General features: G+C 45.2%; 1 protein-coding gene across 3 annotated transcripts in view; it reads right to left on the bottom strand.

Annotated features, from left to right (window-relative positions):
- Positions 1 to 24,567, bottom strand: part of DENND2A (DENN domain containing 2A) — a 99,633-nt gene that overhangs the window by 63,467 nt on the left and 11,599 nt on the right. The window contains exons 1-3 of one of the 3 annotated variants that reach the window (XM_027538835.1): positions 24,453 to 24,540; positions 6,176 to 6,275; positions 1,582 to 2,738 (exon numbers count right to left, since the gene is read on the bottom strand). In XM_027538835.1, coding sequence (XP_027394636.1) covers positions 1,582 to 2,609 — 1,028 coding nt within the window. In that variant the 5' untranslated portion in view covers positions 2,610 to 2,738; positions 6,176 to 6,275; positions 24,453 to 24,540. Of the gene's footprint in view, positions 1 to 1,581; positions 2,739 to 6,175; positions 6,276 to 6,568; positions 6,907 to 24,452; positions 24,541 to 24,567 lie in introns of those variants that run through there. The other 2 variants (XM_027538836.1, XM_027538834.1) reach the window with 2 other exon arrangements.

Genomic DNA, 24,567 nt, shown 5'->3' with positions numbered 1-24,567 from the left:
GGGTGATACCATTTAATCAGAGAGCATCTATCTGGGGAGAAGATCATTTTAGTAGTGGCCTGGATTGAGAATTTAGGTTTAGACATATTAAGTCCAAGCTATTAGATAACCAAATGGGGACCCAAGCAGGAGATAACTATACAAACCAAAAGCTAGGAGAGGGTCAGGGCCAGAGACTTACGTTTGGGAATCATAAGCATGTAAGGAACATTTAAAAACATGAGAGTCGGGGAGACCAGTTTATGGGAGTGCATGTAGATGGAGGAGGGGAGACCTGATCCTGGGATGGGGTGTAGATGGGTTGAGGGGGGATGTTACTCAACAGGTAGATGGAGAGGAGGAGCAGCCAGTGAAGTGTGACTATCAGGAAAGCAGGAGGTCTAGAAGCCTATAGCAAACATAGGATTTCAAGAGGGTGTGAGTCAAGCTGGTCCACAAAGGCTGCTGCTAAGTCGCTTCAGTCGTGTCTGACTCTGTGCGACTCCATGGACGGCAGCCCACCAGGCTCCCCCACCCCTGGGATTCTCCAGGCAAGAACACTGGAGTGGGTTGCCATTTCCTTCTCCAATGCATGAAAGTGAGAAGTGAAAGTCAAGTCGCTCAGTCGTGTCCGACTCTTAGCGACCCTGTGGACCGCAGCCTACCAGGCTCCTCCATCCATGGGATTTTCCAGGCAAGAGTACTGGAGTGGGGTGCCACTGCCTTCTCCATCTGCAGAGGCTAAGTGAGGTCAATCAAGAAAAGCACAGAGAACTGACAAATTGGATTTAGCAAAGACGGAGGTCACAGGAGGACTTGGCCAACAGAAGTTCTAGGATTAGTAGCAAAAGCCCTACTGCAGGGAGTCAGGTTAAACCCAGGCGGGAAGCAGTGGTGACAGCAGGGACAGACAGCTATTTGGAGGAGTTTTTCCTCAGTAGAGGGTTTCCAGATTAGGACGTATCAAACCAATTAGCACATTACAGAAACAGACTAGAGATCAGGTTTCAGAACAGAAAAGAAATTGTCTCCAAAGCACAGATTTTACCTTTAAGCATTCACAGGGTTTATTATCTAAAGGTATTTTAATACTACCGAATATTTACCGTGTGAGCATCTACACGTATAAATGAGAAAACTGAGGCCTCGAGACATTAAGTAACTTGTTCCAAGTTAGACAGACTGTGAGAGGGCCAGGATAGGCCAGGCAGTGTGTTTCTAGAGTCCAAACCAAGAAAAAACACGAAAGCAAGAGGGAGGAGAGACTTGGAGCACCAGGCACAAGGTGGGGGTGGTAGTGGCAGAACGAGCATCAGTTAGTAGATCGCCAGTGTTAACACATGCTTTCATTTAACCCTTGGTTACTGTCCGAATTACAAGCACTCACTCACATCTACAGGGCGATCTTTTGAAGTGAATATTCTGTTTTTCAGGACAAGGAACAAGCACAAGACACCCGTACATCAGTTACCACGTCTTCAGGTTTAATCAGTGAACCGTCTTAAGCTACGGATGGTCTCGACTAACTACAAGATCCGATGGTTTAATAAACGGGCTGAGAACAGACAGTGGCCGTGGGGCATAAAGTCACTGGTCACCTACCTGTGGTCAGCACTGGCTTTTGGTCTCCCGCTCCACAGTCTTCTGTTCACCGAGGGGGGTGGGGGAGAGGAGGGCAGGGGCGGGGGAGGTAGAGAGGGCAGAGGAGGCAGGTTCCTTCTGTCTTTCCGGAAGCGCGTGCCTAGGTTCCCATCCTTGTCCCCTTCTCCATCGTGTTTGAAAGTTCTCCGGGGTTTGGGCAAGGGGTTGATGAAGGGTTTTGTGGGGGGGTCCTCCAAGCCTCTGTACACACTCTCCAGGCTCTGGTCACAGGGCCTCCTGCACAAGCCTTTCCTTTCCTCGGCAGCCTCGAGGGTAGGCTCCCTGGTTTCGAGGTCCAAGCGGTGGGCTCTGAATTCTGAGCCGCCCCCACCCCCACGGTGCTCAGGAAGGGTGGGCGCCTCCTCGGCCTTGTCCGGCAGGCAGTGTGGGGAATAACATGTGCCTGGTAACTGGGGATCCAACCCGGCAGACCCATCCTTCAGAGCCTGCTCGAGTTTCTTGACCTGCTTCAGCACAGAGAGGCTATCGTTCTGAAAGCGCTGTTTGCCAAGCCTGGGCTCCCGGCCTCTGCCCAAGCTGGGAGCCGGCTCCCGGGCTGGCTGGCTCAGGTCCGGCCTCTGCTCAGCGTCCTGTGCTCTGACCTTTACTTTATCCCGCTCATCCTCTCTACTTTCCACGTCCAGCCTTGTTCCATTCTGAGCCTCGGTGACCCGAGCCCTCGAACCATCACTGCTTCTCCTCTCCGTCACACAGGACATCAGGTAACCCTCCTGGCCATCTGCCTTCCTGCCAGGGGCAGGCGTGGGCAACTCCCTTTTCCCTTCCCATTCTGATATCTTGTCCTTTATGCTGAGGGACTTGTGCCGGGCCTTGCCTTGGGCGGGAGGGCACGGGTCCTGAACACTGCCCAGCTGCCTCTTGCCGGCCCTGCTGGTTCCTTTAGCGCTGAGATCTGAAGCTGAGTCATTGATGATCATATCTGAGCTGAACATGTTCTGCTGAAAACAGTCCACTCTTGGCTCCAGCATCAGGTTATAGAGGCTCTCCAGGGGGCTGCTTCGGAAGGCCGGATCTGATCAGTCTCTAGGAAAGGGATGGAGGACCTAAATGGCTGCCTTTGAGAGTCTTCCCCAGTCTTTGGACCGTCCACTTTGACCCTAAACAAGAAAAACAAACATCGAGTGAGGCATTCTTAGTTATTGTTCTTCACACGTCATAGCGATTTGCTAAAACTTAGGTATAAATTGTCCGGCTTCCCTTGTGGCTCAGCTGATAAAGAATCCGCCTGCGGTGTGGGAGACCTGGGTTCGATCCCTGGGTTGGGAAGATTCCCTAGAGAAGGGAAAGGCTACCCACTCCAGTATTCTGGCTTGAAGAATTCCATGGTCTGTATAGTCAGTCCATGGGGTCAAAAAGAGTCAGATATGACTGAGAGACTTTCACTTTCACTTTCAGATATAAATGTTAGATACCAGTTGCAAGCCACAAACATTGAAACCACCATTTAAAAAATCACTTTATGCTTTTCTCCTGGGGAGACAGCAAAACAGAATGAAAGGAGCTTTTGGACTGTGGCGTTCAATCGACTTGGGTGTAAATCCTAATTCAACCACTGACCAGCTGTGTGACCTTGGCTAAGTTGTTTAACTTCTCTAAACTTCAGTTTCTCATCTGTGAAATGGGAATAACAATAAACATACCTACCAAGGTGGCTGTAAACATTTAATAAGCTAGCTCATATTACGTATCTAGAATGGTGTGAGTGTACAATAAATGGCAGTTATCATTATTGTTAGCTTTTTCCCAATGAAAATAGAAGCTTCACGAGATAGATTATACCAAAAGAAGATCCTTTGGAATGATTATTTAAAAATTAAAACAAATGCCATAAGTCATGAAGTTTTCCCTAATTCTCGGCTTGATAAAGTGTCCTGACTTGAGTGGGTAAAGCCACAGTGATTGGCTGCATTTGACTGGAACCTCCTCTAGAATGTGAACCCTACTAGACTGGTTTCTCCGGGAGGATAGGGATCATTTTGTTTTGTCTATGGCTTCAACCCTAGCACCCCTAACAACACCCGGCAGAGTAGGTGGTCACTAATTCTTGTTGTGTGAATAAGCGAGTAAACAAACAGATTCAGATTTCCTGCATGGCCTAGAACTGCATTGTCTGGTATGGTAGTCACTAGCCACATGTGGCTATTTAAACTAAAATCAAATTAAATCAAAGCTTTGGTTCCTCAGCTGCAGCAGCCACATATCAAGAACTCAGTAGCCAAGTGTGGGTAACAGTTACTATACTGGATGGAGTAGAAAACAATTTCCGTCACTGCAAAAAGGTCTCACTCAACACAAACGTATGAGGATATAGGCCTCCAAATGTGATTTTAGAAGATCAGTTAGTGCCATGAAGACGTTAAAAATTATTTAGAAAGAAAAACAGAAGCTCCAATACTTTGGCCACCTGATGTGAAGAGCCGACTCATTGGAAAAGGCCCTGATGCTAGGAAAGATTGAAGGCAGGAGGAGAAGGGGGTGACAGAGGATGAGACGGCTGATGGCATCACCGACTCAATAAGCATGAGTTTGAGAAAGCTCTGGGAGACAGTGAAGGACAGAGAAACCTGGTGTCTTGCAGTCTACGGCATCGCAGAGTCAGACACGATTTAGTGACGGAACAACAACAATGAGAATGAGAGTGTCGGTGTTTTGAAATGCAAAGCATTTCTTCCACCAGCAAAGGTCATGACTGAGCACAGTGACCTTAAAAGTGCCAAGAAGAGCAAGCATGCATGGACCGACCTCATGGTGCACGTTTTCGAAACACACAGGCTCTTGGAAACTCCAGCTAAGGTTCACATGAGGGATGAGTAACTAGCAATTTCACGCATCCTGTTACTATCTAGCTTTCTAGTCCAGAGACTAATGGTTGTTTATATAAAGACTTCTTCCTGGCTTGAGATATTAACGTGTAAATTATGTTGTTCTTGGTTGCTTAGCATAAAATCAGAAACTTGTGAAATTGCAAACAGATTTTCATATGTTAAATATGGCTATCAAAGCAGATTTCCTTATTTAAATAATCAATTACCATTCATAATAGAGCGCTTACAAAAAAGAAACACTTTTTTAATAGTTCGGTCACCACTGAGGATATTAGCATAAATTCAAATTTTAGTCAGAATCAGAGTTAGAATCAGTTAGTTATTCTACTGAGAATTCAAAAGCCAGAAATTTAACTCCTTGCTCTTACTGTCTAGAGGCAAGATAAAGAGACAGGACACATAAAAACACAATTCAAGTTAGTTCACGCTTAGTGAGAACTGATGATATAATATATAATCATTAACATCATATGTACTATTAAATAACATTGACAGTAGATGAATATATGACTTTGGAGTTAAAGGGACCTGGGTTTGGATCTTGGTTTCATTTTTCTCACCTTACAATGAGAATACTGAAATTTTATTGGTGCAGAGGCCAAATTTATTTTGTTCGCTATGCTCAATACATAGCAGGTAGTCAATAAGTTAAAAGAGTGAAAGGATGCGTTAATATATGTAAAAGTACCCACAGTGTGGCGTACATTATAAGTCTTGATAGCAATAAATGGTAACTAGTGTTATTGTAATAGTTATAGTTACTGTCTAAGATTCCAAACATCTGGAGTGACTTTACAATCACTGAGGGTCCATCTAAAAACTGAAGAGGAAAAAAGGCTAGTCTGTTAGAAAACTACCCTGGAATTACAAAGCTCAAGCAGCATCGGGAAGGATGATGAAATCAGGGGCAGAGTGCCTTCTGCACGTTTGCTGGATCCAAGAACTTCTCTAGTTCCTGTGTCCAGGATTCTGTGGCCCTTGAAGGGGCTCTGGACTGGGGTGCACAGCTGTGAACGGCTCAGTGATCTGTGAACAGCTCAGTGACTGCCAACTCCACCGCAGAATGTGAGACAGGGTACCGGAGGAAAGGGCTCCATCTAGGGAGAAAACAACCCTGCTAATATAAGATGGGTAAAAAGGCTAAGTGGACAGGTGCAGCTGCACAGCTTTAGGGCTCAGCAATAATTAAAACACCTGAACAAAACATATAACCAACAAGGACCTACTGTGCAAGCACAGGGAACTCTGCTCAATGTTATGTGGCAGCCTGGATGGGTGGGGGAGTTTGGAGGAGAATGGATACATGTGTATGTATGGCTGAGTCCCTTTGCTGTTCACCTGAAATTATCACAACATTGTTCACTGGTTATACCTCAATACAAACTAAAAAGCTAAAAATAAATAAATAAAATGAAGTTTTTAAAAAAGAAAAATAAACCCTGGACTGGAAGGTGTACATGGGGACAAGGCCCGAAGTGGGCCCTGGGCGTCAGCCAAGCCTCCCCTTGCCCACTGTGGTCCTGTGCTGTTGACTGAGCACAGGGCATGGAGACGGCTTACAGGGGAGGGGGCTCATCACGACGACTTAGACCAGAAAGCTTCCTTAGTTCAGGGAGGTGGGGTTCATGAGGAGGGAAGGGCAGTGGAAAAAGGAAGGAGACTGAGAATCTGGGCCAACTTCTGCAGTCATGGGGGAGAAAAGTTCTTACTTGTCAGCCAATCTGTAGCCCAGGTTTTCAGTCCGGCTGTGGCTGCCCTTGGCTGGCCTGCACAGTCATCATGTCAACACCAAGAGGAGCTCCGAGTTGCCTGGGGGAACAGGGGGCACATTTAGTGAGTGAGCATGGCAGCAAATCCAGGGCCCACACCCCAAACTATCCCTGGCGGATTCCACCCCGGAGTAGGGGGTGACAGGGTTGCACCGTATAGAATTCCTCATGCGGGGTGGGGTCAGAGGCACAGAATCCGAGGTCCACCCAGATTCAGCCCCCATGCCAACGCTTCTCATGTGTGCAAACATGTACGTGTGTGTGTGTGTCTTTTAGATAAAAGTAACCAAAAATTTTTAGAAAACATGTAACCTTAGAAAGTAAAACAAATACCAGCACAACTTGACACTCTTTCAAGGCTCTGTAAGAACCGGTGATGCGCTGCTGCTGCTGCTGCTGCTAAGTCGCTTCAGTTGTGTCCGACTCTGTGCGACCCCATAGACGGCAGCCCACCAGGCTCCCCTGTCCCTGGGATCCTCCAGGCAAGAACACTGGAGTGGGTTGCCATTTCCTTCTCCAACGCATGAAAGTGAAAAGTGAAAGTGAAGTCGCTCAGTCGTGTCCGACTCTTCGCGACACCATGGACTGCAGCCGACCAGGCTCCTCCATCCATGGGATTTTCCAGGCAAGAGTACTGGAGTGGGGTGCCACTGCCTTCTCTGAGTGATGTTCTAACAGACCCCAAAGAAGAGAAGAGTTGTTACTTAATTTGAAACAAGAAATAAACCACCTGCTCAAGTGGCAATGCCTACACAGAGCTATTCTATTCTGCTGCTGCCCTGGCGTTGGGTATAAACCTACTGTCTTTGGCTTTAGAGCCCTGCGTGGAGAGACTCTTTCAGAGGCTCAGAATCCAGGAGCGGCAAATGCTCAGCCACTAGGTCATCTGTCTGGTCTATGAAAACTAGGAGATGGTCCTAGCAGACCCAGGCTTCCCACGGAACATCTCAAACCTGCAAGATGCTAAGGACCACGTGGGTACCAAAGGAGCAGTCTCAGTGGAGAAGCAGCAGTTTTATAAAACTTCAGGGCCTGACATCCAAATGAACTGAAGTAACTGATTAAATGTACTACTTCAATAGCAAGTCCCTACAGAACTCTGGACAAATGAGCATGGCTTAGGTGGACGTGGCTAGGAAGATGAGACCCGTTGGCAAATGCCAACAGGATCCGCCCTGCAATTCTTCTGTAAAGCATGAACGCAAGGGACTGGGGGTCCCACTTGATGGAGAGAAGGTGACTCCTTGACTAGAGGTTTGGAGAATACTCAGATTCTGGAGATTCACACATCTTCTCCACTGAAAGTCAAAATTGCTCAGTCATGTCCAACTCTTTGCGACCTCATGGACTATAGTCCATGGAATTCTCCAGGCAAGAATACTGGAGTGGGTAGCCTTTCTCTTCTCCAGGGGATCTTTCCAACTCAGGGTCTTCTGCATTGCAGGCGGATTCTTTACCAACTGAGCTATCAGGGAAGCCCTAACTGAACCTCCCAGGAATCCTGCTTCCAGCTCCATCTCACATTTCCAAGATTCCTATCCCCTCTCCCAGGATGGTTTACCTGCCAGGTGACAGGGTGGCTCCCCAAGGCCCAGCCTAGGCATCCCCTTCCCCCAAGAAACGAAAGGGCCAGGCTTTAAGACATGCATATAACTTTTAGGAATGAGGAGAGGAAGTCTAGAGGGAGAAAGAGAAAAAGAAGAATGGACATGGGCAACAAATTAAAAAGAGGGAGGTTAGGAAATGGTGAGCCGAGAAAACAGCAAGAGAAACCATGTGTTTGGGGAGGAGGACGGAGCTGGGGCCTGGGTGCGCAGGGAACCCAGCTGCCCCTTTCCCAGAGTGGCACCGTGCATTTTGGGATCTGTCAGTGCTGAAAGCAAGCCTGGTTCTTGAGAGAAGCCAGGTCCCAGGGCTCCCCTCCCGTTAGAAAGGAGAGTCCCAAAAGGCCTTTGGGGGACAGGAAGAACTCAGTGCCCCTCTCATGACGCTCTGCGAAGCTTCTGGACCCTCTCCACTCTGCTGGGCAGACAGACACTGCTCTTCTGTCCTGATCCTGGCAGAGGCCCCATAGGACTCAGGATAACAGCCACTCTCCACCGCCTTCTGCGTGTTGGCACTCCGCCTCCACACAGACCAAGCCCCCTGTGAGCTAGCAACCCTTGCCGCCCACCCTCTTCTTTCAGGCTGGCACCCTCTCAGTGGTACTAGGAATAGGTGCCAGGCCCTGTGCTGGAAGCCCTGGGGATTCACAGATGAGTAAGGCATGGCATCTGTACCCGGGGAGAGAGAACCATGTCTGTGCTCGGGTCACCATCAGCCCTACAACCCCCCTTCTCCCCAAAGGGAACGGTTTCTCTGAAGTTCCCAGGAAGCCACAGCTTTTTCAAAAAGCACAAAGCCCACTGTGTCTAATGCACAGAGAACCATGGGTGAACTCTGAGGTTAAAGATCCAGAGACACACTTAAAAAACACGGGACTTAAGTGAACTTGATTCCCATCAGGCAATAATAACTTCCAGTCCGAAAACCACAGTCTCTAGAGATACAGCTGATACCCTTGTCTGAGAAGCAAGTTCAAGTGGACTTAAGGGGCTGGAACTGAGCAGGGCACGGACCCTGGAGCACACTCAGCAATCAGCTCACCATTTCTGAATTCATAGGAGAACGGAAAACGCTGCTTGAACAAAACTTTGACACTTGCCTTTTGTTTCTGATGTTTCAAGGTCATTAATTAGGTGACAAGCCTAGCCTAATTTGTTAGGTGGGAGTACTCTGTGACCTACGTTACCAAGACAAACTTCTCTATCACTTTATAGGTCTGGGATTGCAAGATGGAGCTGTTTTCCAAAGTGTGGTCCACTGAGGATCTGATCTAGTCAAACTGGGAAACTTGTCAGACCAAGTTTCCAACCAACCCAATGTACCAAAACCAACTGTCTGGGGCCGGCCTGGAACCTGCATTTAAATATGGTGAATCAAGGAATTCCCTGGTGGTCCAGTGGTTAGGACTTGGAGCTTTCACTGCTGAGGCCCACGTTTGATCCCCGGTTGGAGGAACTATTAGTAAGATCCCACAAGCCTCCCAGCACAGCCAAAACAAACAAACAAACAACAAAACCATAAATATGGTAAATCAAAGGCCTCGGGTGATTTTTACACAATCCAAAGTTTCTTTTATTTCTTGCTAGGTAATTTGGCCTTGTGATCTAAACAGGCTGATTTGCAGGAGGTATTATGAATGCATGACCAGTAATACATTTTCTCATTCAACTGCCACAAAAATATAGAACTTCCCATTCACTAGATGAGCTTAATTAGTACCAATAAACTTAATTAGAATAAAATGTCACACGAAATTTTAAAGCTAGGTGATGGGCACGTGAAGATTCATGTGTTTTGCACATACAAACGTTTCCAGAAGTTTTAAAATTGTTTTACAAGTGAAAAAGATGTATTTTTTAAAGCCAACATCTATAGCTAATTATATTTTTCAATCTAGTCCATAACTGAATCCTGTTTTTCTCCTTGCTAAAGTGAATACTGTAAAATCTGTTCTTGATTCCTGTTTCTCTTTGGGCTCAATGTCAAGTTGATTGGAGGGCTCAGGTGAAGTTAAAAGGTGATGGGAGAGTCTTCTAAGCTTTTAATCTGTTAGGGACTCCCTTCAAATGTCTCAGCCTGTTACTCCTAATTACTTCTCTGAATTACCTCTACTTTTTCAAGAGAAAAAGAGTGATTATAGTGAGATGTTTCTGTGAAATCGCTCAATCGTGTCTGACTCTTTGGACTCTATGGACTGTAGCCTACCAGGCTCCTCTGTCCATGGGATTTTCCAGGCAAGAGTACTGGAGTGGGTTGCCATTTCTCAAAAGCCCACAGAAAATTTTAACTGCTCCAGACTGACGTTAGTAGATCAAAATGCTATATTATTTTGTGACCCCTTTAAGTTTACCCACTAAGGCTTAAAATTTCAGCCTGATATCTGAAAACACTTTTTTTGAAGGGGGTTTGGAGAACTGTGAGATCGTTAATTTAAAAACAAGTATTTCCCCAAAAAAGGATCAAGATTTTCAAAGAGATGTTAAGTGTTTTTCCACAAACAGGAAGGAGGCAGTTGACTTATCAGATCTTTCCCTGAGAGCAGTTCTTACAGGAGAACCCAAGGGTGCCTGGGTAAGGAGAGGAGCAGCCCTGTGTGAAAAGAAGCGAGGAGTCCCCAGCTGGCAGATGGTAACTCCTTTAGAGCCCGGCTCGCACCTGCCGCTCTCCCTGGTTCACTGCCACTGAAGGAGCAGCAAGGGCAGGTGAAATCTACCTGCTGGAGCCAGCACCATCTTCAATACCAGGAGCCCAGGAAGACCGCTGCTTGTGGTTGGAGGCCTGGCCTCTTCCAATGAAGCACTGCTCGTATTTTGTTCTGGGCATTAATTAATTATCCATTTGTGACATTTTAAAATTAAATAGGATGCTACTGATTGTTGATATCACCCACCAGTAATAACCTTCTTCCTTTTAGCTCTGGTGGGGTTTTGATGTTGGGAACAGGGAGATGACAGTAATATATGGTCGAAAGAAATTTTGCTCTCAAAGTCACTTAAGAAAAGAAGTTTGGATAGTACTAGTTCAGTGACTGCTATAAAAAAAAATGTGGACATGTTTAAGTCACAGAGAGATGGGGTGGGGGTGAAGGGAAGAAAAACTGATTCTAAATCTTTCTTTTAAAAAAATACTTAATTTCTTTGGCTGCACTGGGTCTTAGTTGTGTGGGATCTTTGGTCTTTGGTTGTGGCATGAGAGATCTAGTTCCCTGACCAGGGATCAAATCCAGACCCCTTGAAGTGGGAGCTCGACTCTTAGTCCTTGGACCACCAGGGAAGTCCCCTCCCCAAATCTTATAAAAACAGTGATTTACATAAAAATTGAAATCTGGAAATGTCAATCAACCGATGAATGGATAAACAAACAGAATGTGGTCTGGCCACACAGTACGTTTTTCAGTTCAGTGTTAAAAGGAATAAAGGGTCATTACATGCTACATGCTACAGCATGGCTGAACCGTGAAAACACACTAAGTGAAAAAAGCCAGATACGAAAGGAATATTGCATGAGTTTATATGAAAAGACCAGAATAGGTAAATCCATGGAGGGAAGGGGGAATTGGGATGATTGCTAATAGGTAAAGGTTTCTTCTGGGGCTGATGGAAGTGATCTGGAAAGAGATAGTAATGATAGCTGCAGAACACTGTGAATACATCACAAATCGCTAAACTGTGCAGTTTTATCTTTTAAAATTTTTTGGCCACGCCAGGCAGCATGTAAGACCTTAGTTCCCTAATCAGGGATCAAACCTTCCCCCACACTAGTGGAAGTGCGGAGTCCTAATCACTGCAGCACCAGAGAAGTCCCTAAATTGTGTACTTTTGAATGGTGAACTTTATGTGAATCATATCTCAACTGAAAATACAGTATAGGGATATTCAAAGGAAAAAAAATAAATTTGGGCAGCGGAGGAGGTGAAGTGAGGAATAAAATATATATAACTGTAATGTTCCTGTGCCTTTAGGATTCTAAGGCTAGTATGCTGGTTCCAAACTATAGGTAAACATATATATATATAACTTGATTCATAAAATAGACTTGAGATACTGAGTGAAAAACACAGTTTATATCATAAATGGTATCATGCTAATAAAACTAAATTTTCAGTGGTTTTTATTTCTGTTGCAAATAAAACAAGCTCTTCAGCTTTAATGATTCTAATAACTTAGTTTTATCAGCTTATAAAGAGCAGGCAACAGAACTGAGAAGAAACTATAACAATTACAGCAAAACAAAAATAGTTATTTTCTCAACTGAGTGTTTTTTTTTTTTTTAACCAAGCAGTTTGTGGGATCTCAGTTCCCTGACCAGAGATTGATCCCAGGCCATAACAGAAAGCCCAGAATCTTAACCACTGGGCCACCAGGGAACTCCCTGAACATTTTTCTTATTAGCCAGCATACCCAGAAGGTGTCTGCTTTCAGAAAATATGTTGAGAAGGGAAAACACACACACACAATCACATAATACAACTCTTGCTGCGTCTAACTACTTAGTGAAGCTCATTCCTGAGCCTCTTGATGCTTCATTTTCATTATCTTCAAACAAACAAAAATAATTTTAAAAATTAAAACAGGCTGCTCTGGTTCTTTACATAACAGCTTTTGGGGGGAGTATTTTCACAAAAAAAACAAAAGCAATTTTTTTTTTCACATTTGGAAGAAGATGGGGGATTCTGAAACAGATGAGGAATAATCGAAACCAAAGCCTACATGCTGCCTCAAAGCCACACCCAAGGACCATTATTTGGGAAAATCACAGTCTGCATTCTTGGACCAAATGCTTAAACCGTGCCTCACACCATGACCAGACACCAGGTCCTCAGCACACACACCAGGTAAAGCCAAGGTAATGGCTTTTCTGTGAACCAGTCTTCCTATTTCTAGGAGTTCGGCTTTGAGCCCTGAAGATTCCCCCAAATCAAGTAAGAGTATTCAAGGAATGTTTGTTGAATGAGCGAACACATATACCATATCTTCTTATACTTAACAGATGACTGGATAAACAAAATGTGGTCGAGCCATACAATGGAGTATCGCTCAGTTGCTTCAGTCCTGTCTGACTCTTTGTGACCCTATGGACCGTAGCCCACTAGACTCCATGGGATTCTCTAGGCAAAAATACTGGAGTGGGTTGCCATTTCCTCCTCCAATGGAGTATTATTCAGCCATTTAAAAAATGAAGGACTATTACATGCTACAACATGGATGAACCTTAAAAAAGCCAGCCAGCCACAAAAGAGATGTTGTATGATTGCATCTACATGAAGTGTGCAGAACAGATAAATCCATCGAGATGGAAAGTAGATTAGTGTTGCCAGGGGCTGTGTGAGTGGGGATTGGGTAATGACTGCTAATAGGTATGGATTTTCAGGGGGGAGGAGAGTGATGAAAATGTTCTAAAATTAGATAGTGGTGGTGATGGTTGCAATAGTTAATATGCTAAAAACACAACTGTGTATTTTAAAGGGGTGAACTTTATGGTATGTGAATTATATCTCAATGAGGCTATTATTATTATTTTTTTAATCAGCAGGGACAGCTGCTAAAAGTGAGGAGTCCTGGCCCCACCCAGACTGAGTGAATCAGACTGCTAGAACAGGGCCTAGGAATCTGCGTTTGTAAGTTTCCCGGGAAATTCACAGGCTTAGAGTTGAACCCTGGAGTTTATTTTTCAGTCACTGTCACTGTCAGTCAGCGACAGATCCACTCTCCTTTGCCCTCTCCTTTGTAAGGCAGCCTTTTACTTTACTGTGTCTGTTTGCTCTTGTTTTTCAGAGCATCTCTGAAATCTGATGGAGGCACTGTCAGGATACGGCACGTTGCTCCTGTCCCTCGAGCCCAGGTGTAAATGCTCCAAGACGCTCTTTCACAGATCCTCCGTATACAGGCAGGCGTCAACAACAAGGCTTGTTTTCACTCTAAGGGGTGGCCTTAAGACCGAGAGCAAGATCTGAGTAATTTAAGACTTTCTATGGGTATGAATACCCAGTTACTGACAGTAATGTTTATTTTGAACAACTTGATCAGTATTTTCTTGACCCACACCTGTCCGTTTTGTGACAAATGAAACCAATGGGAATTTGTGGGCTTGAGCCTGTAGACTGGACCACACTTTGTGATGCTCTTGAGGCCAGAGATAGCAAAAGATGTTTACTGTTCTCATTTTCAGTAAACCCGGGAAGGAGTTTTCGACATCTGCAGAGCATTCTTACATACAGAGATGTATTTGGCCACCTTAGTAGGATGGAAACACATTTTTCACTTGACAATATTTGCAAATCATGCATTTCCCCTCACTCACTTACAATGTGGAAATACTTCCATATGTTGCCTTTGGCTTCACCATTTTGTGTGGGATAAAAAGCAAAAAAGTACAATTAGGTGGCCATTTTGCCTATGTACACTAAACTACTGTGCGTGTAAGTAGTGTCAGCCCTCCCGAATCAAGGCTTCATTACTATTCATGTCACCTGTCTAGAAAAAGTTAGTGTGAGTTTGCCATAAACCATAACAGTAGGAGTTATGAGAGTTATAAAATATGCTAATACTGCCAAAATATGGTTTAAAATCTGGATTCAGGTATGTAGTTTTCTTTTAAATAAAAAAGTACACTTCTTTTTGCTTTTAGATATTGCTGCTAAGTCGCTTCAGGCTTGTCTGACTCTGTGTGACCCCATAGACGGCGGCCCACCAGGCTCCCCCGTCCCTGGGATTCTCCAGGCAAGAACACTGGAGTGGGTTGCCATTTCCTTCTCCAATACATGAAAGGGAAAAGTGAAAGTGAAGTTGCTCAGTCGTGTCCGACTCTTCGAGACCCCATGGTCTGCAGCCCACCAGGCTCCTCCGTCCATGGGATTTTCCAGGCAAGAGTACTGGAGTGGGGTGCCATTGTCTTCTCCAGCTTTTAGGTATTACAGGTCACCAAACTGGGAAGAGTCAGGTTCTAACTTCTTTCAGCTCCCAAACAATTAAACTTGTTTTTCCTTCTGTGTTTGGCTAGGCCAGAAGCCACTTCTTATTTCTAACCTCTACAGAAGTCAAGGCCAGTGCTCCTACCATTTTTCTGATGAGGAAATCAAGCTGAGGGAAGCTGTCATTTAAGTTCATACAATAGCTCTTAAGTGACAGAACCAGGAATGAGTCTGTTTTGAGCCCAAGTCTGGTGCTCCTTAGACAGTATCTCCGTGGCCTCATATTATATTATCTAAACCAGATGCGAGTTAGATTCTAGCTCATTATTCTGGGTGCTGTTAAGTTCTTCGAGATCAGCAATTGCTTTATCCTTTTACATCATGCTGAATTTAGTAAATACTTTCTGAGTGAGCTGGGAGGGAGACTGAAGGTTTTTTTGTGGGCCTCTCTTTTCATGGTTCTGTGATTCTACATTTCTGTACTTTGGGAGTCTACCTAAAGAACGCATCTCCCATATAATCTGGTATATGGAAAACTGTACACAGAAATGTTCATGACTATCTTATTTAAAATACTGAAAACTACAAATAACTCAAGTGTCAAGCAATGTAATGATAAACTGTAATATATTCAATGAAGTATTATGAAGCAAATTAAATTATGTTTAAAACTACTATAATTCTATAGAAATAGAAAGTAGATTAGTGGTTGCCTAGGCCCAAAGTGGGTGGGTGAGAAAAAAGGGGAGTGACTGCTAACGACTTTGGAGTTTCTTTCTGGACTGATGAAAATATTCTAAAATTGACTGTGATAATGGTTGCATACCTCTGTCAACACACTAAAAACCATTAAAGTGTACACTTTAAATGGATAAATTGAACTATATGTGAATTATATCTCAATAAAGCTGTTATTTTTAAAAAGGAAATTAAGAAGCTAAAGGAAAAAAAAGACTATTACTAAATGGAGAAAATGTTCATGTTGTGATGTTAGCCAAAAGGAACAAGATCCAAAAGTTTGCACACAATATGAATAAAACATGTTTTTAAAGAGGGTGGTGGGGGGAGAAGAAATCAATTCCTATTTAAAATCTCACACGTAAGAGTATGACTGGAAGGAAATATAACAAAGGATTAACAGTAGCTATCATCAGTGAAGAAACTTTGAATAATTTTTTTTTGTTCACTTATCTACATTTTCAAAAATATATATATTTCCAATGTTTTGGTAATAAACATACATTATCATGGGGGTTCTCAGATGGCTCAAGAAGTAAAGAATCCACCTGCAATGCAGGAATCTCAGGAGCTGCAGGTTTGATCTCTGGGTCAGAAAGATCCCCTGGAGGAGGAAATGGCAACCCACTCCAGCATTCTTGCCTGGAAAATTCCACAGATAGAGGAGCCTGGCAGACTACAGTCCATGGGGTCGCAAAGAGTTGGACAAGACAGAGTAACTGAGCTCACACACGCATTATTGTCACTATTGGCTTCCCTGGTGGCTCAGTGGTAAAGAAACTGCCTGCCAATGCAGGAGACGTGGGTTCAATCCCTGGGTTGGGAAGATGCCCTGGAGAAGTCAATGGCAACCCACTCCAGTATTCGTGCCTGGGAAATCCCATGGACAGAGGAGCCTGGTGGGCTACAGTCAATGGGGTTGCAAAAATCAGATTCGAATTAGTGACTAAACAACATTATCACTATTGTAAATAACAGGGGAAAAATGTAAACTCTGCTGTTATCTGCTGGTGTCTGGTCTGCCCTGGTGCTCCCAACAGGCGACACAGTTGCTTTTCAGCCACAACCACAATTGCAGGGCATGGGTCTCAGCTGAGCCCATCACTTCATTACTTGTTTGGCTTTGCCACAGTATCTCCTGAACAGAAGGATAAGTGGTAGTTTATTCTCATTACCTCCTTTCCCTTAGTGACCACCAAGACTTGGATCCTGGTCTCCAATAACCACTTCCTAGTACAGAACCCATTCTTTCAGTGGGTTCAAAGAGATTATATGGGGACCTATGGCTATTAGGGAAATTACTCATGTAATTCATTCTTCCAATTATTAGTGTTTACTTCCCACAGGGAACTAAGTGAAACTAGGGGAAATGTGAAATAAATCATTTTTCTTGCCCTCTGAGAGCTTTCATCCTCATCCTGTGAATGTCATATCATTCACATGACAATACTGTATTATACACTTGGAAGTTACTAAGAGAGGAGTAGATCTTAAATGTTTTCATAACACAAAAAAAGTTACCTGTGTGACGTCATGGATGTGTTAACTAATCAAATATGGCAATCATTTCACAACATACACATACATTGAATCATCGAGTATATACTTTAAACTTAAACAATGTGTGTGTTAGTTGCTCAGTCATGTCCAACTCTTTGCGACCTCATGGACTGCAGCCCACCAGGCTCCTCTATCCATGGAATTCTCCAGGCAAGGATATGGGAGCGGGTTGCCATTTCCTTCTCCAGGGGATCTTCCTGACCCAGGTCTCCGGCATTGCAGGCGGATGCTTTACCATGTGAGCTACTAGGGAAGGCCCTAGTACACAATGTTAAATGCCAATTAAATCTCAAAAAAAGCTGATAGAAAAAAGATGCAAACAAACATCTCTAATACAAAACATGATACCATAAACAAAACAGGTGACAGCAGGTCCCTTTGTGTGTCTGGGCTTAGAGCGTGGGCTGAATTTCCTTTGGGGTGTATGGGTGAAAAGCACAGATGCTTGCATAATCTTCAAATGGCTAAATGTTTAAGGAAGGACAAGCCACTAAATGAAAAGCAGCACTGATTCTTTAAGGAATGACACCTAACTCATTTGCTAGATTTCCTGGCAGGAGTCAATCAAGATGGGAACTAAGGCAGAATCTGAACACAACTTGTACAGGTTTCTGAAAACGTTTACCAAATGTTACCAGAAGCAGGACGACATTAATTTTTTTTAAAAGCATTTCAAGTTTACAGAACAGCTGCAAGAACAGTACAGAAAACTCACATACTCTTTTATCTAAATTCACCAAGTTTTAATATTCTCCTTCAATTAAAGTGTTCTGAATTGCTCTTTTGGAGCTTCAGGGAATATGAGTGCTATCCAGCCACCAGAAGCCTTCAGTGCTTATGAATCTAAAACAAAAAAGAATTTTACAAAACCAGTTTACTGAAGTAAGTCGGCACACCCCGGTCTAAAAGACAACTCAACCACAACTCACTCCTGACCCTCCACCAGGACCTTTCAGGAGGACACTGAACTCTTTAAAACCAGATTACCAAATATTCAAGAAGAGCTAGGAAAACATAGAAAAATAAAAAAACTGAGGAGCAGAGGTGACTGGCCCTACCAGATATTCACACATACTATAAAGCCTCCACAATTAAAACAGGATGGTACTGCCATAAGAATAGATAAATAGACTGGCAGAACAGACAGTCTAGACGTAGACCTAAGTACTCGTGTGTGCGTGTGAGTCACTCAGTCGTGTCCGACTCTTTGCGACCCCATGTAGCCTGCCAGGCTTCTCTGTCCATGGAATTCTCCAGGCAAGAATACTGGAGTGGATTGCCATTCTCTTCTCCAGAGGATCTTCCCAACCCAGGGATGGAACCCTGGTCTCCTGCAACAGAAGCAGATTCTTTACCGTCTGAGCTACAGGGAAGTCCTCCAAGTACTCATAGGACTTAATACATGATCAACGGGGTATCTTAAATCACTAGTGCAAAGATGGACTTTCTCATAAACGGGGGAATAACTGACCAGCCCAAAGGTGTTCAATAAGATCACAATGCAGATCCGATGTGCCTACGGTCCTGGTAAACTAAGGATGACCCGGGTCTTTCTCAGAGCCAGAAATGCAGCTGCAGGCAAGAGCTAGTTCCACAGAGGGGCTGCAGCCCTGAGGGGTTGACAGCAGCCCCTGAAGGATCTGACCACTGCCTGCCTTAACCCCTCAAAATCTCCAAATGCCCTCTGAACCTGCTATGATTTGAATGCAGTTTCAAAATTCTGACTTTCCCCCTGCCCTAGAGTTTATCATACACTCATACAGCACCTGATTTTCACATCATATGCACATTATAACATATATAAGCCCTCCTCCCAATTTTCAGGTGTAATTCTTGTTAGGCTTATTTTGAAGAGAAGATTAAGCTTCAGCGACTGGCCTAGGAGCACAGTGTTTAAGTAGCATAACAGAGAATCTTATGGTTTGTATCTTTCTACTCCAAATTTTATATTTCTCCTGCAAACCTTGTTATCTGCTCTCTTAGTACCTTCAACCAGAACCACCCATCAACATCTCTCACAAGTCTGATGCAAGAATCTGCCACTCAGTGGTGCCAGTACCCGTGGGGACAGTAACCTGAAGGCCTGACCCCTCTTCTTTCAAGGGCGGCAAGCAGGAAACAGCTTTCATTCATAACCTTTGGGAAGGTCAGGGTCAGGAAATGAATGCTGTTTTGTCCTGTGATCTGTCAGGCACTGCATTAAGTACTTAACCAACATAATCATAGAAATAATGCATCTCCCAAGAGAAATGAGGGCTTCCCAGGTGGCACTATTGGTAAAGAGTTATCCTGCCAATGCTGGAGACGCAGGTTTGATCCCTGGATTGGGAAGATCCCCTGGAGAAGGAAATAGCAACTCACTCCAGTATTCCTACCTGGAGAATTCCATGGACAGAGGAGCACAGCGGGCTACAGCCAATGGGGTCGCAAAGAGTTGGACTTTGACTGAGTGCGTGCATGCGCACATACACAAACACACACACACATAAATGAAAAAACACATCCACGTATGTCCTTGTAAATTAGTATTCGGAGCACATTATTTTTGATAGCCATAAAGTCTATGCACTTGGATACAGTCCAAGTGCCATCAACTGATGAATAAACAAAATGTGGTACACCCATACAATGAAATAATATTCAGCCATCAAAGGAATGAAGTACTGACATATGCTACAACATGGATAAGGAGACACTAAGCTAAAGGAATAGAAGCCAATCACAAAAGGCCACATATTGTATAAGTCCATTTATATAAGATATCTAGAACAGAGGTATCTACAGAGACAGAAAGCAAATTAGTGGTTGCTTAGGACTGAGGTAGATGGAGCTGGGGTGGGGAATGGTGGCTAAGGGGTATTGGGTTTCTTTGTCCAAATGACAAAAATGTTCTAAGACTGATGGGTGATGGTTGCACAACCGGTGAATATACTAAAAATCATTAAATTATACACTTTAAATGGATTAATTTTTATGGTATGTGAATTATTCTTCAATAAGACTGTTATTTTAAAAAGAGAGACAGGAGGAAGGAAGGGAGGGAGGGAGAGAAGAGGAGTGGGGAAGGGAAGAAAAGTGGATAGGGGGTGGAGAGAGACAGACACACTAAGCATCTGGCAAGCATGTACCAGGTACATATTGCTGCTGCTAAGTCGCTTCAGTCGTGTCCGACTCTGTGCGATCCCATAAGACGGCAGCCCACCAGGCTCCCCCGTCCCTGGGATTCTCCAGGCAAGAACACTGGAGTGGGTTGCCATTTCCTTCTCCAATGCATGAAAGTGAAAAGTGAAAGTGAAGTCGCTCAGTCGTGTCCGACTCTTAGCGACTTTAGCGACCCCATGGACTGTGGCCCACCAGGCTCTTCCGTCCATGGGATTTTCAAGGCAAGAGTACTGGAGTGGGTTGCCATTGCCTTCTTAGGAAGCTTAATAGTATCCATGGGATTTTATGAGAGGTGTGTAGCCCCAAAGCCCTCACTCTAGTACATCATTACCTCCTTCACAAGCACTAGCTCTAGCAAAGTAGCATGTGAATCTGAGGAACCAGGATTCTTATGAGTACAATGGTTAAGACAAATGAACACATTAGGGTTACAGAAATATAACTGGATAGTAGATCTCACAAGCACTCACTGGTGCTTGCCTACCTCACAAAGCAGCCCCTTTCCTGCAAACCGCCACTTCCCTCCTCCACGGAGGCCACAGGGACCTGGGCAGCCATGTTTGAATGATGATCCCACCCCCAGCCACAGCTGATTGGCTCTAGAGGAGGCCTAACTGAAAGTCGGGCCAATCAGGTTCTGCTGCCAGGGGGTTGGGTCAATGTGTGTGGCCAGAACACGGAAACATGGCGCTGTGAGGCAGCCATTTTCACCCTGCTGACCAAGGAGCAGAGGGAGCTGGGCTGTTGAGGAGAAGCATGATACCCGCAGAAAGAGGGCTCTGCGCTCCCAGTCCAATCTGCTCTTGGGGCCAAGCTGCATTCCTGCCCACAGGTTCCACAAGGTATCTTTATACCCTTGTTTGCTTAAGCAACCAAAAGAATCCCCAGTAACACAGTGTCATGTTCAATCTACGTTCAAGTACTTTCCCAAAATGAAAAAAGAAAGCTAGTGTGCATGTGAGTTTTAAACATGAATCTGCACCCATATGGCTGAAGCTGAGCCAACTGCAGCTACTAAGGAAACCAAACCCCCATTAGCTTTGCCTCCAGCTTGGCACAGAAGTTGCCTGTGATCTTATCATTCCTGTTACACTGTGGAGAGTCAAGAAGTTTCTTCCTCTTCCTGGGGGCACGCATCACTGAAAGTATTGGGAACATTTGAAGCCTTAGTTCATCTTTTTAAAATCAGATGGGTAAAATAACTTAAAAAAGAATTAAAAACAATAACAATATAATTAATATAATGGAATCAAAGCCTTAGTAAGGCCATGTCATGAGAACTAATCTTTCTAAGGACCTGAACAACATATTATAAGCACTGATACAAGAGGATCTGCTGGACTCTAGGATGAAGTTTTAAATAGGACATGGTATCAGAAGGCCCACAGTTTTCTTCTTCTTAATAAAACCTCACAGAAAATACTCTGGCCTTACATTGGAATGGGCCAATGGGAGGTCACTGTGGGTAAATGAACAAAAAAAGGAATGTGTGCCTTCTTCGGTTCTTATTTTGGATCTACAGTATACAAGAAAGCAGAGCTCACATCACTCCCACACACTGGCAGGGACACATCTGAATGAAAAACATTTAGAGAGGTTGCATTGTCTGCACACCAGGAGAAGAGCTGAGTTGACAGTAGGAAAGGGACGGAAGAGTCCTTTTCCCATCCCTCTGTCTATTTATGGGAGTCATTTCCCTTCAGGAAATGCTGAGCCCCTCTCCCAGGACCCTGTTGGGAATGACGCCTGCACTGGCTGACCCAGCCTTCCACATCCTCCTCCCGGCCTCAGCAGCTCTCCCTCGTGACCCCCATCAGTCACTGGGAACCCAGCCTGCAAACGACAGTGCTTCTTACAGTCCTCAGTCTAGTGTGGAAATTCAAAGAGGAAAGAGGGGATAAAGATACGTAATGCAGCTAGAAAAGCCCCTGGCATGGAGAAGCTCCTTAATGAACAGAGGATGGGAGCAGGCAAGAAGGGCTAGAAATGACCACAATGTGGGCCAGGATTTTGTGGCTCATCTAGCCTCAGTCACCTGTCTGGGGGATGGCAGAGGCAAGAACAGGACTCAAGGCGCCTGTCACCCCATATGGGACTCAATCACCTCCTCCATGCTCCTTCCTCTTCCCCAGAAAAATGTATAGACGCATGTTTCTATAAGGGGGCTTCCCAGGTGGTGGTGGCGGTTTAGTCGCTAAGTCATGTCCTACTCTTGCGACTCCGTGGACTGTAGCCTGCCAGGTTCCTATCCATGGGATTCTCCAGGAAAGTATACTACAGTGGGTTCCTTCTCTGGGGGATCTTCCCAACCCAGGAATCGAACCTGGAGTGGGGTGCCATTTCCTTCTCCAGGGGATCTTCCTAACCCAGGAACTGAATCCTGTACTGCAGGCAGATTCTTTACCGACTGAGCTATAAGGGAAGCCCAAAATCCCAGGTGGTGCTACTGGTAAAGAACCAGCCTGCCAACGCAGGAGACTTAAGAGACATGGGTTCAGTCCCTGGGTCAGGAAGATCCCCTGGAGGAGGGCATGGCAATCCACTGTGGTATTCTTGCCTGGAGAATGCCATGGTTGAAGAGCCTGGTGGACTATAGTCCATGGGGTCACAAAGAATCGGACATGACTAAGTGATTTTAGCTCACACACACACATTTCTATAAGAAGTTATTCCAGGGGAATCTGGGTCTACTAATTACATATCCTTCTTTTCTTCTTTCTGGGGTTAGCCCTGGCCAAACCCCAAACTGAAGTTCTTCCCCCTGTCCTCTGAATTTCTCTGGATATTTTTTTTAACTTATCTATACTTGGTAACCCTAATAAACGTGCATAACCATGTGGTATGTCTTTCACGGTTGGCCTCAATTGTTATTTATATGTTTGATTTAGGATTTCAGGTAGTTATGTGTGACACCTCAGATTAAACTGCAACAGTGAATGAATGGTCACCACTTATCGAACACTGACTGTTTTCTAGGCAAGATTCCACACAGATTGCTTCACCAACTCCTCACACCCACTCGACAGTTGCCTTGCCTTCACAGATGTGGTAAGCAAGGCCTGGAGAGATGAACTTTCCCCAAGGCCACGTGGATGCCAAATGAATCCAGGTTGTCAGATTCAAGTCCAGGTGCCTAACACCAAGTCAAGAGCTCTGGGGGCAGGTTACAGGCCTTCCCCTCCTGGATACAGACTAGCTACTCAGGGAATTGTTTTGATTGGGTTTTATTCACCCCCTCCTCCTCTCCCAGCACACCCTGGCCCCAGGGCACCGCCTGGCCAGCCTGGCCATTTCCAGAGGCAGCCGTTGGGCTGCCATTTCGGGATTTATTTTTCCCTCTGAAGGGTTTCCTCATGTTCATTTTAACCTGGCCTCACTGATACTGGGGCTTCCCTGGTGGCTCAGACAGTACAGAAATCACCAGCGGGAGACCTGGCTTTGATCCCTGGGTCGGGAAGATCTCCTGGAGGGTGTGGCAACCCACTCCAGTATTCTTGCCTGGAGAATTCCATGGACAGAGGAGGCTGGCAGGATGTAGTCCATGGGGTCGCAAAGAGTCGGACATGACTGAGCGACTATCACTCATGCATTGATCAACAGTAGTACTGAGGTGGGGAGGAGGGCCCCTGGTGGGATCTGTCCTGTGTTGTGGCCCCTGGGTACCTGGCCACTCACACCACACCAGAAGTAGCCACTTGGAGGGGATGCACAGAAGGCCATGCTTTATTTCCTTCCGGCAGCCCTCCCCGGCTCCAGCTGTGCTGCCCCAAATGCCTCACTCCCCACCTCCTCTCCCTCTCGCCTTCCGGCCCTCCTCTTCCCTTCCTCCCCGCTCAGACCCTTTCCCACCCTCTTTTTGCTGGCTTCTGTTCTCTTTCTTTCCATGAGCAGAGAGTTTCCAGCCTGGCTCCCGGCCAGCACATTTGGACAAAAGGCAGCAATCTTGGAGGGAGACGTCATCTCCCATCCCCTTTGCTGGGGCCGGCACCATGGCTCCCCGAGCTCAGAGAGGGAGCCCGGGGCTGGGACTGCTCCCACCCAACTCCCAGTTCTGGAAAGGAGCTTGAAAGATGGCGTACTGTGGGGATTAAAAGCAAAGGGCTTGGAAGCACACAGCCCCAGATTCAAACTCCAGCTCTGCTGCTTGAGAGTCATGGGACCTCGGGCCAGTTATTTTGCTCAGCCTTGGTTCTCTCTTCTGTAAAGTGGTGACAGGAACAGCTCCTGGTTTGAAAGGCTTACCCAAGATGGCACCTGGAAAACAGTGGGCACGGTGCGTGTCCTGTGAGAAGCTCAACCGAGCTTCTGTTGTTATGAACGGAACTTAATCCTGCCAAATAATACAAGTAAAAATACA

This window comes from Bos indicus x Bos taurus, chromosome 4, assembly GCF_003369695.1.
Source record: "Bos indicus x Bos taurus breed Angus x Brahman F1 hybrid chromosome 4, Bos_hybrid_MaternalHap_v2.0, whole genome shotgun sequence".
In the NCBI taxonomy this organism is placed as follows: domain Eukaryota; kingdom Metazoa; phylum Chordata; class Mammalia; order Artiodactyla; family Bovidae; genus Bos; species Bos indicus x Bos taurus.
The sequence above is the reverse complement of the archived record's forward strand: the minus strand, read 5'-3'. Positions and strand labels throughout refer to the sequence as shown.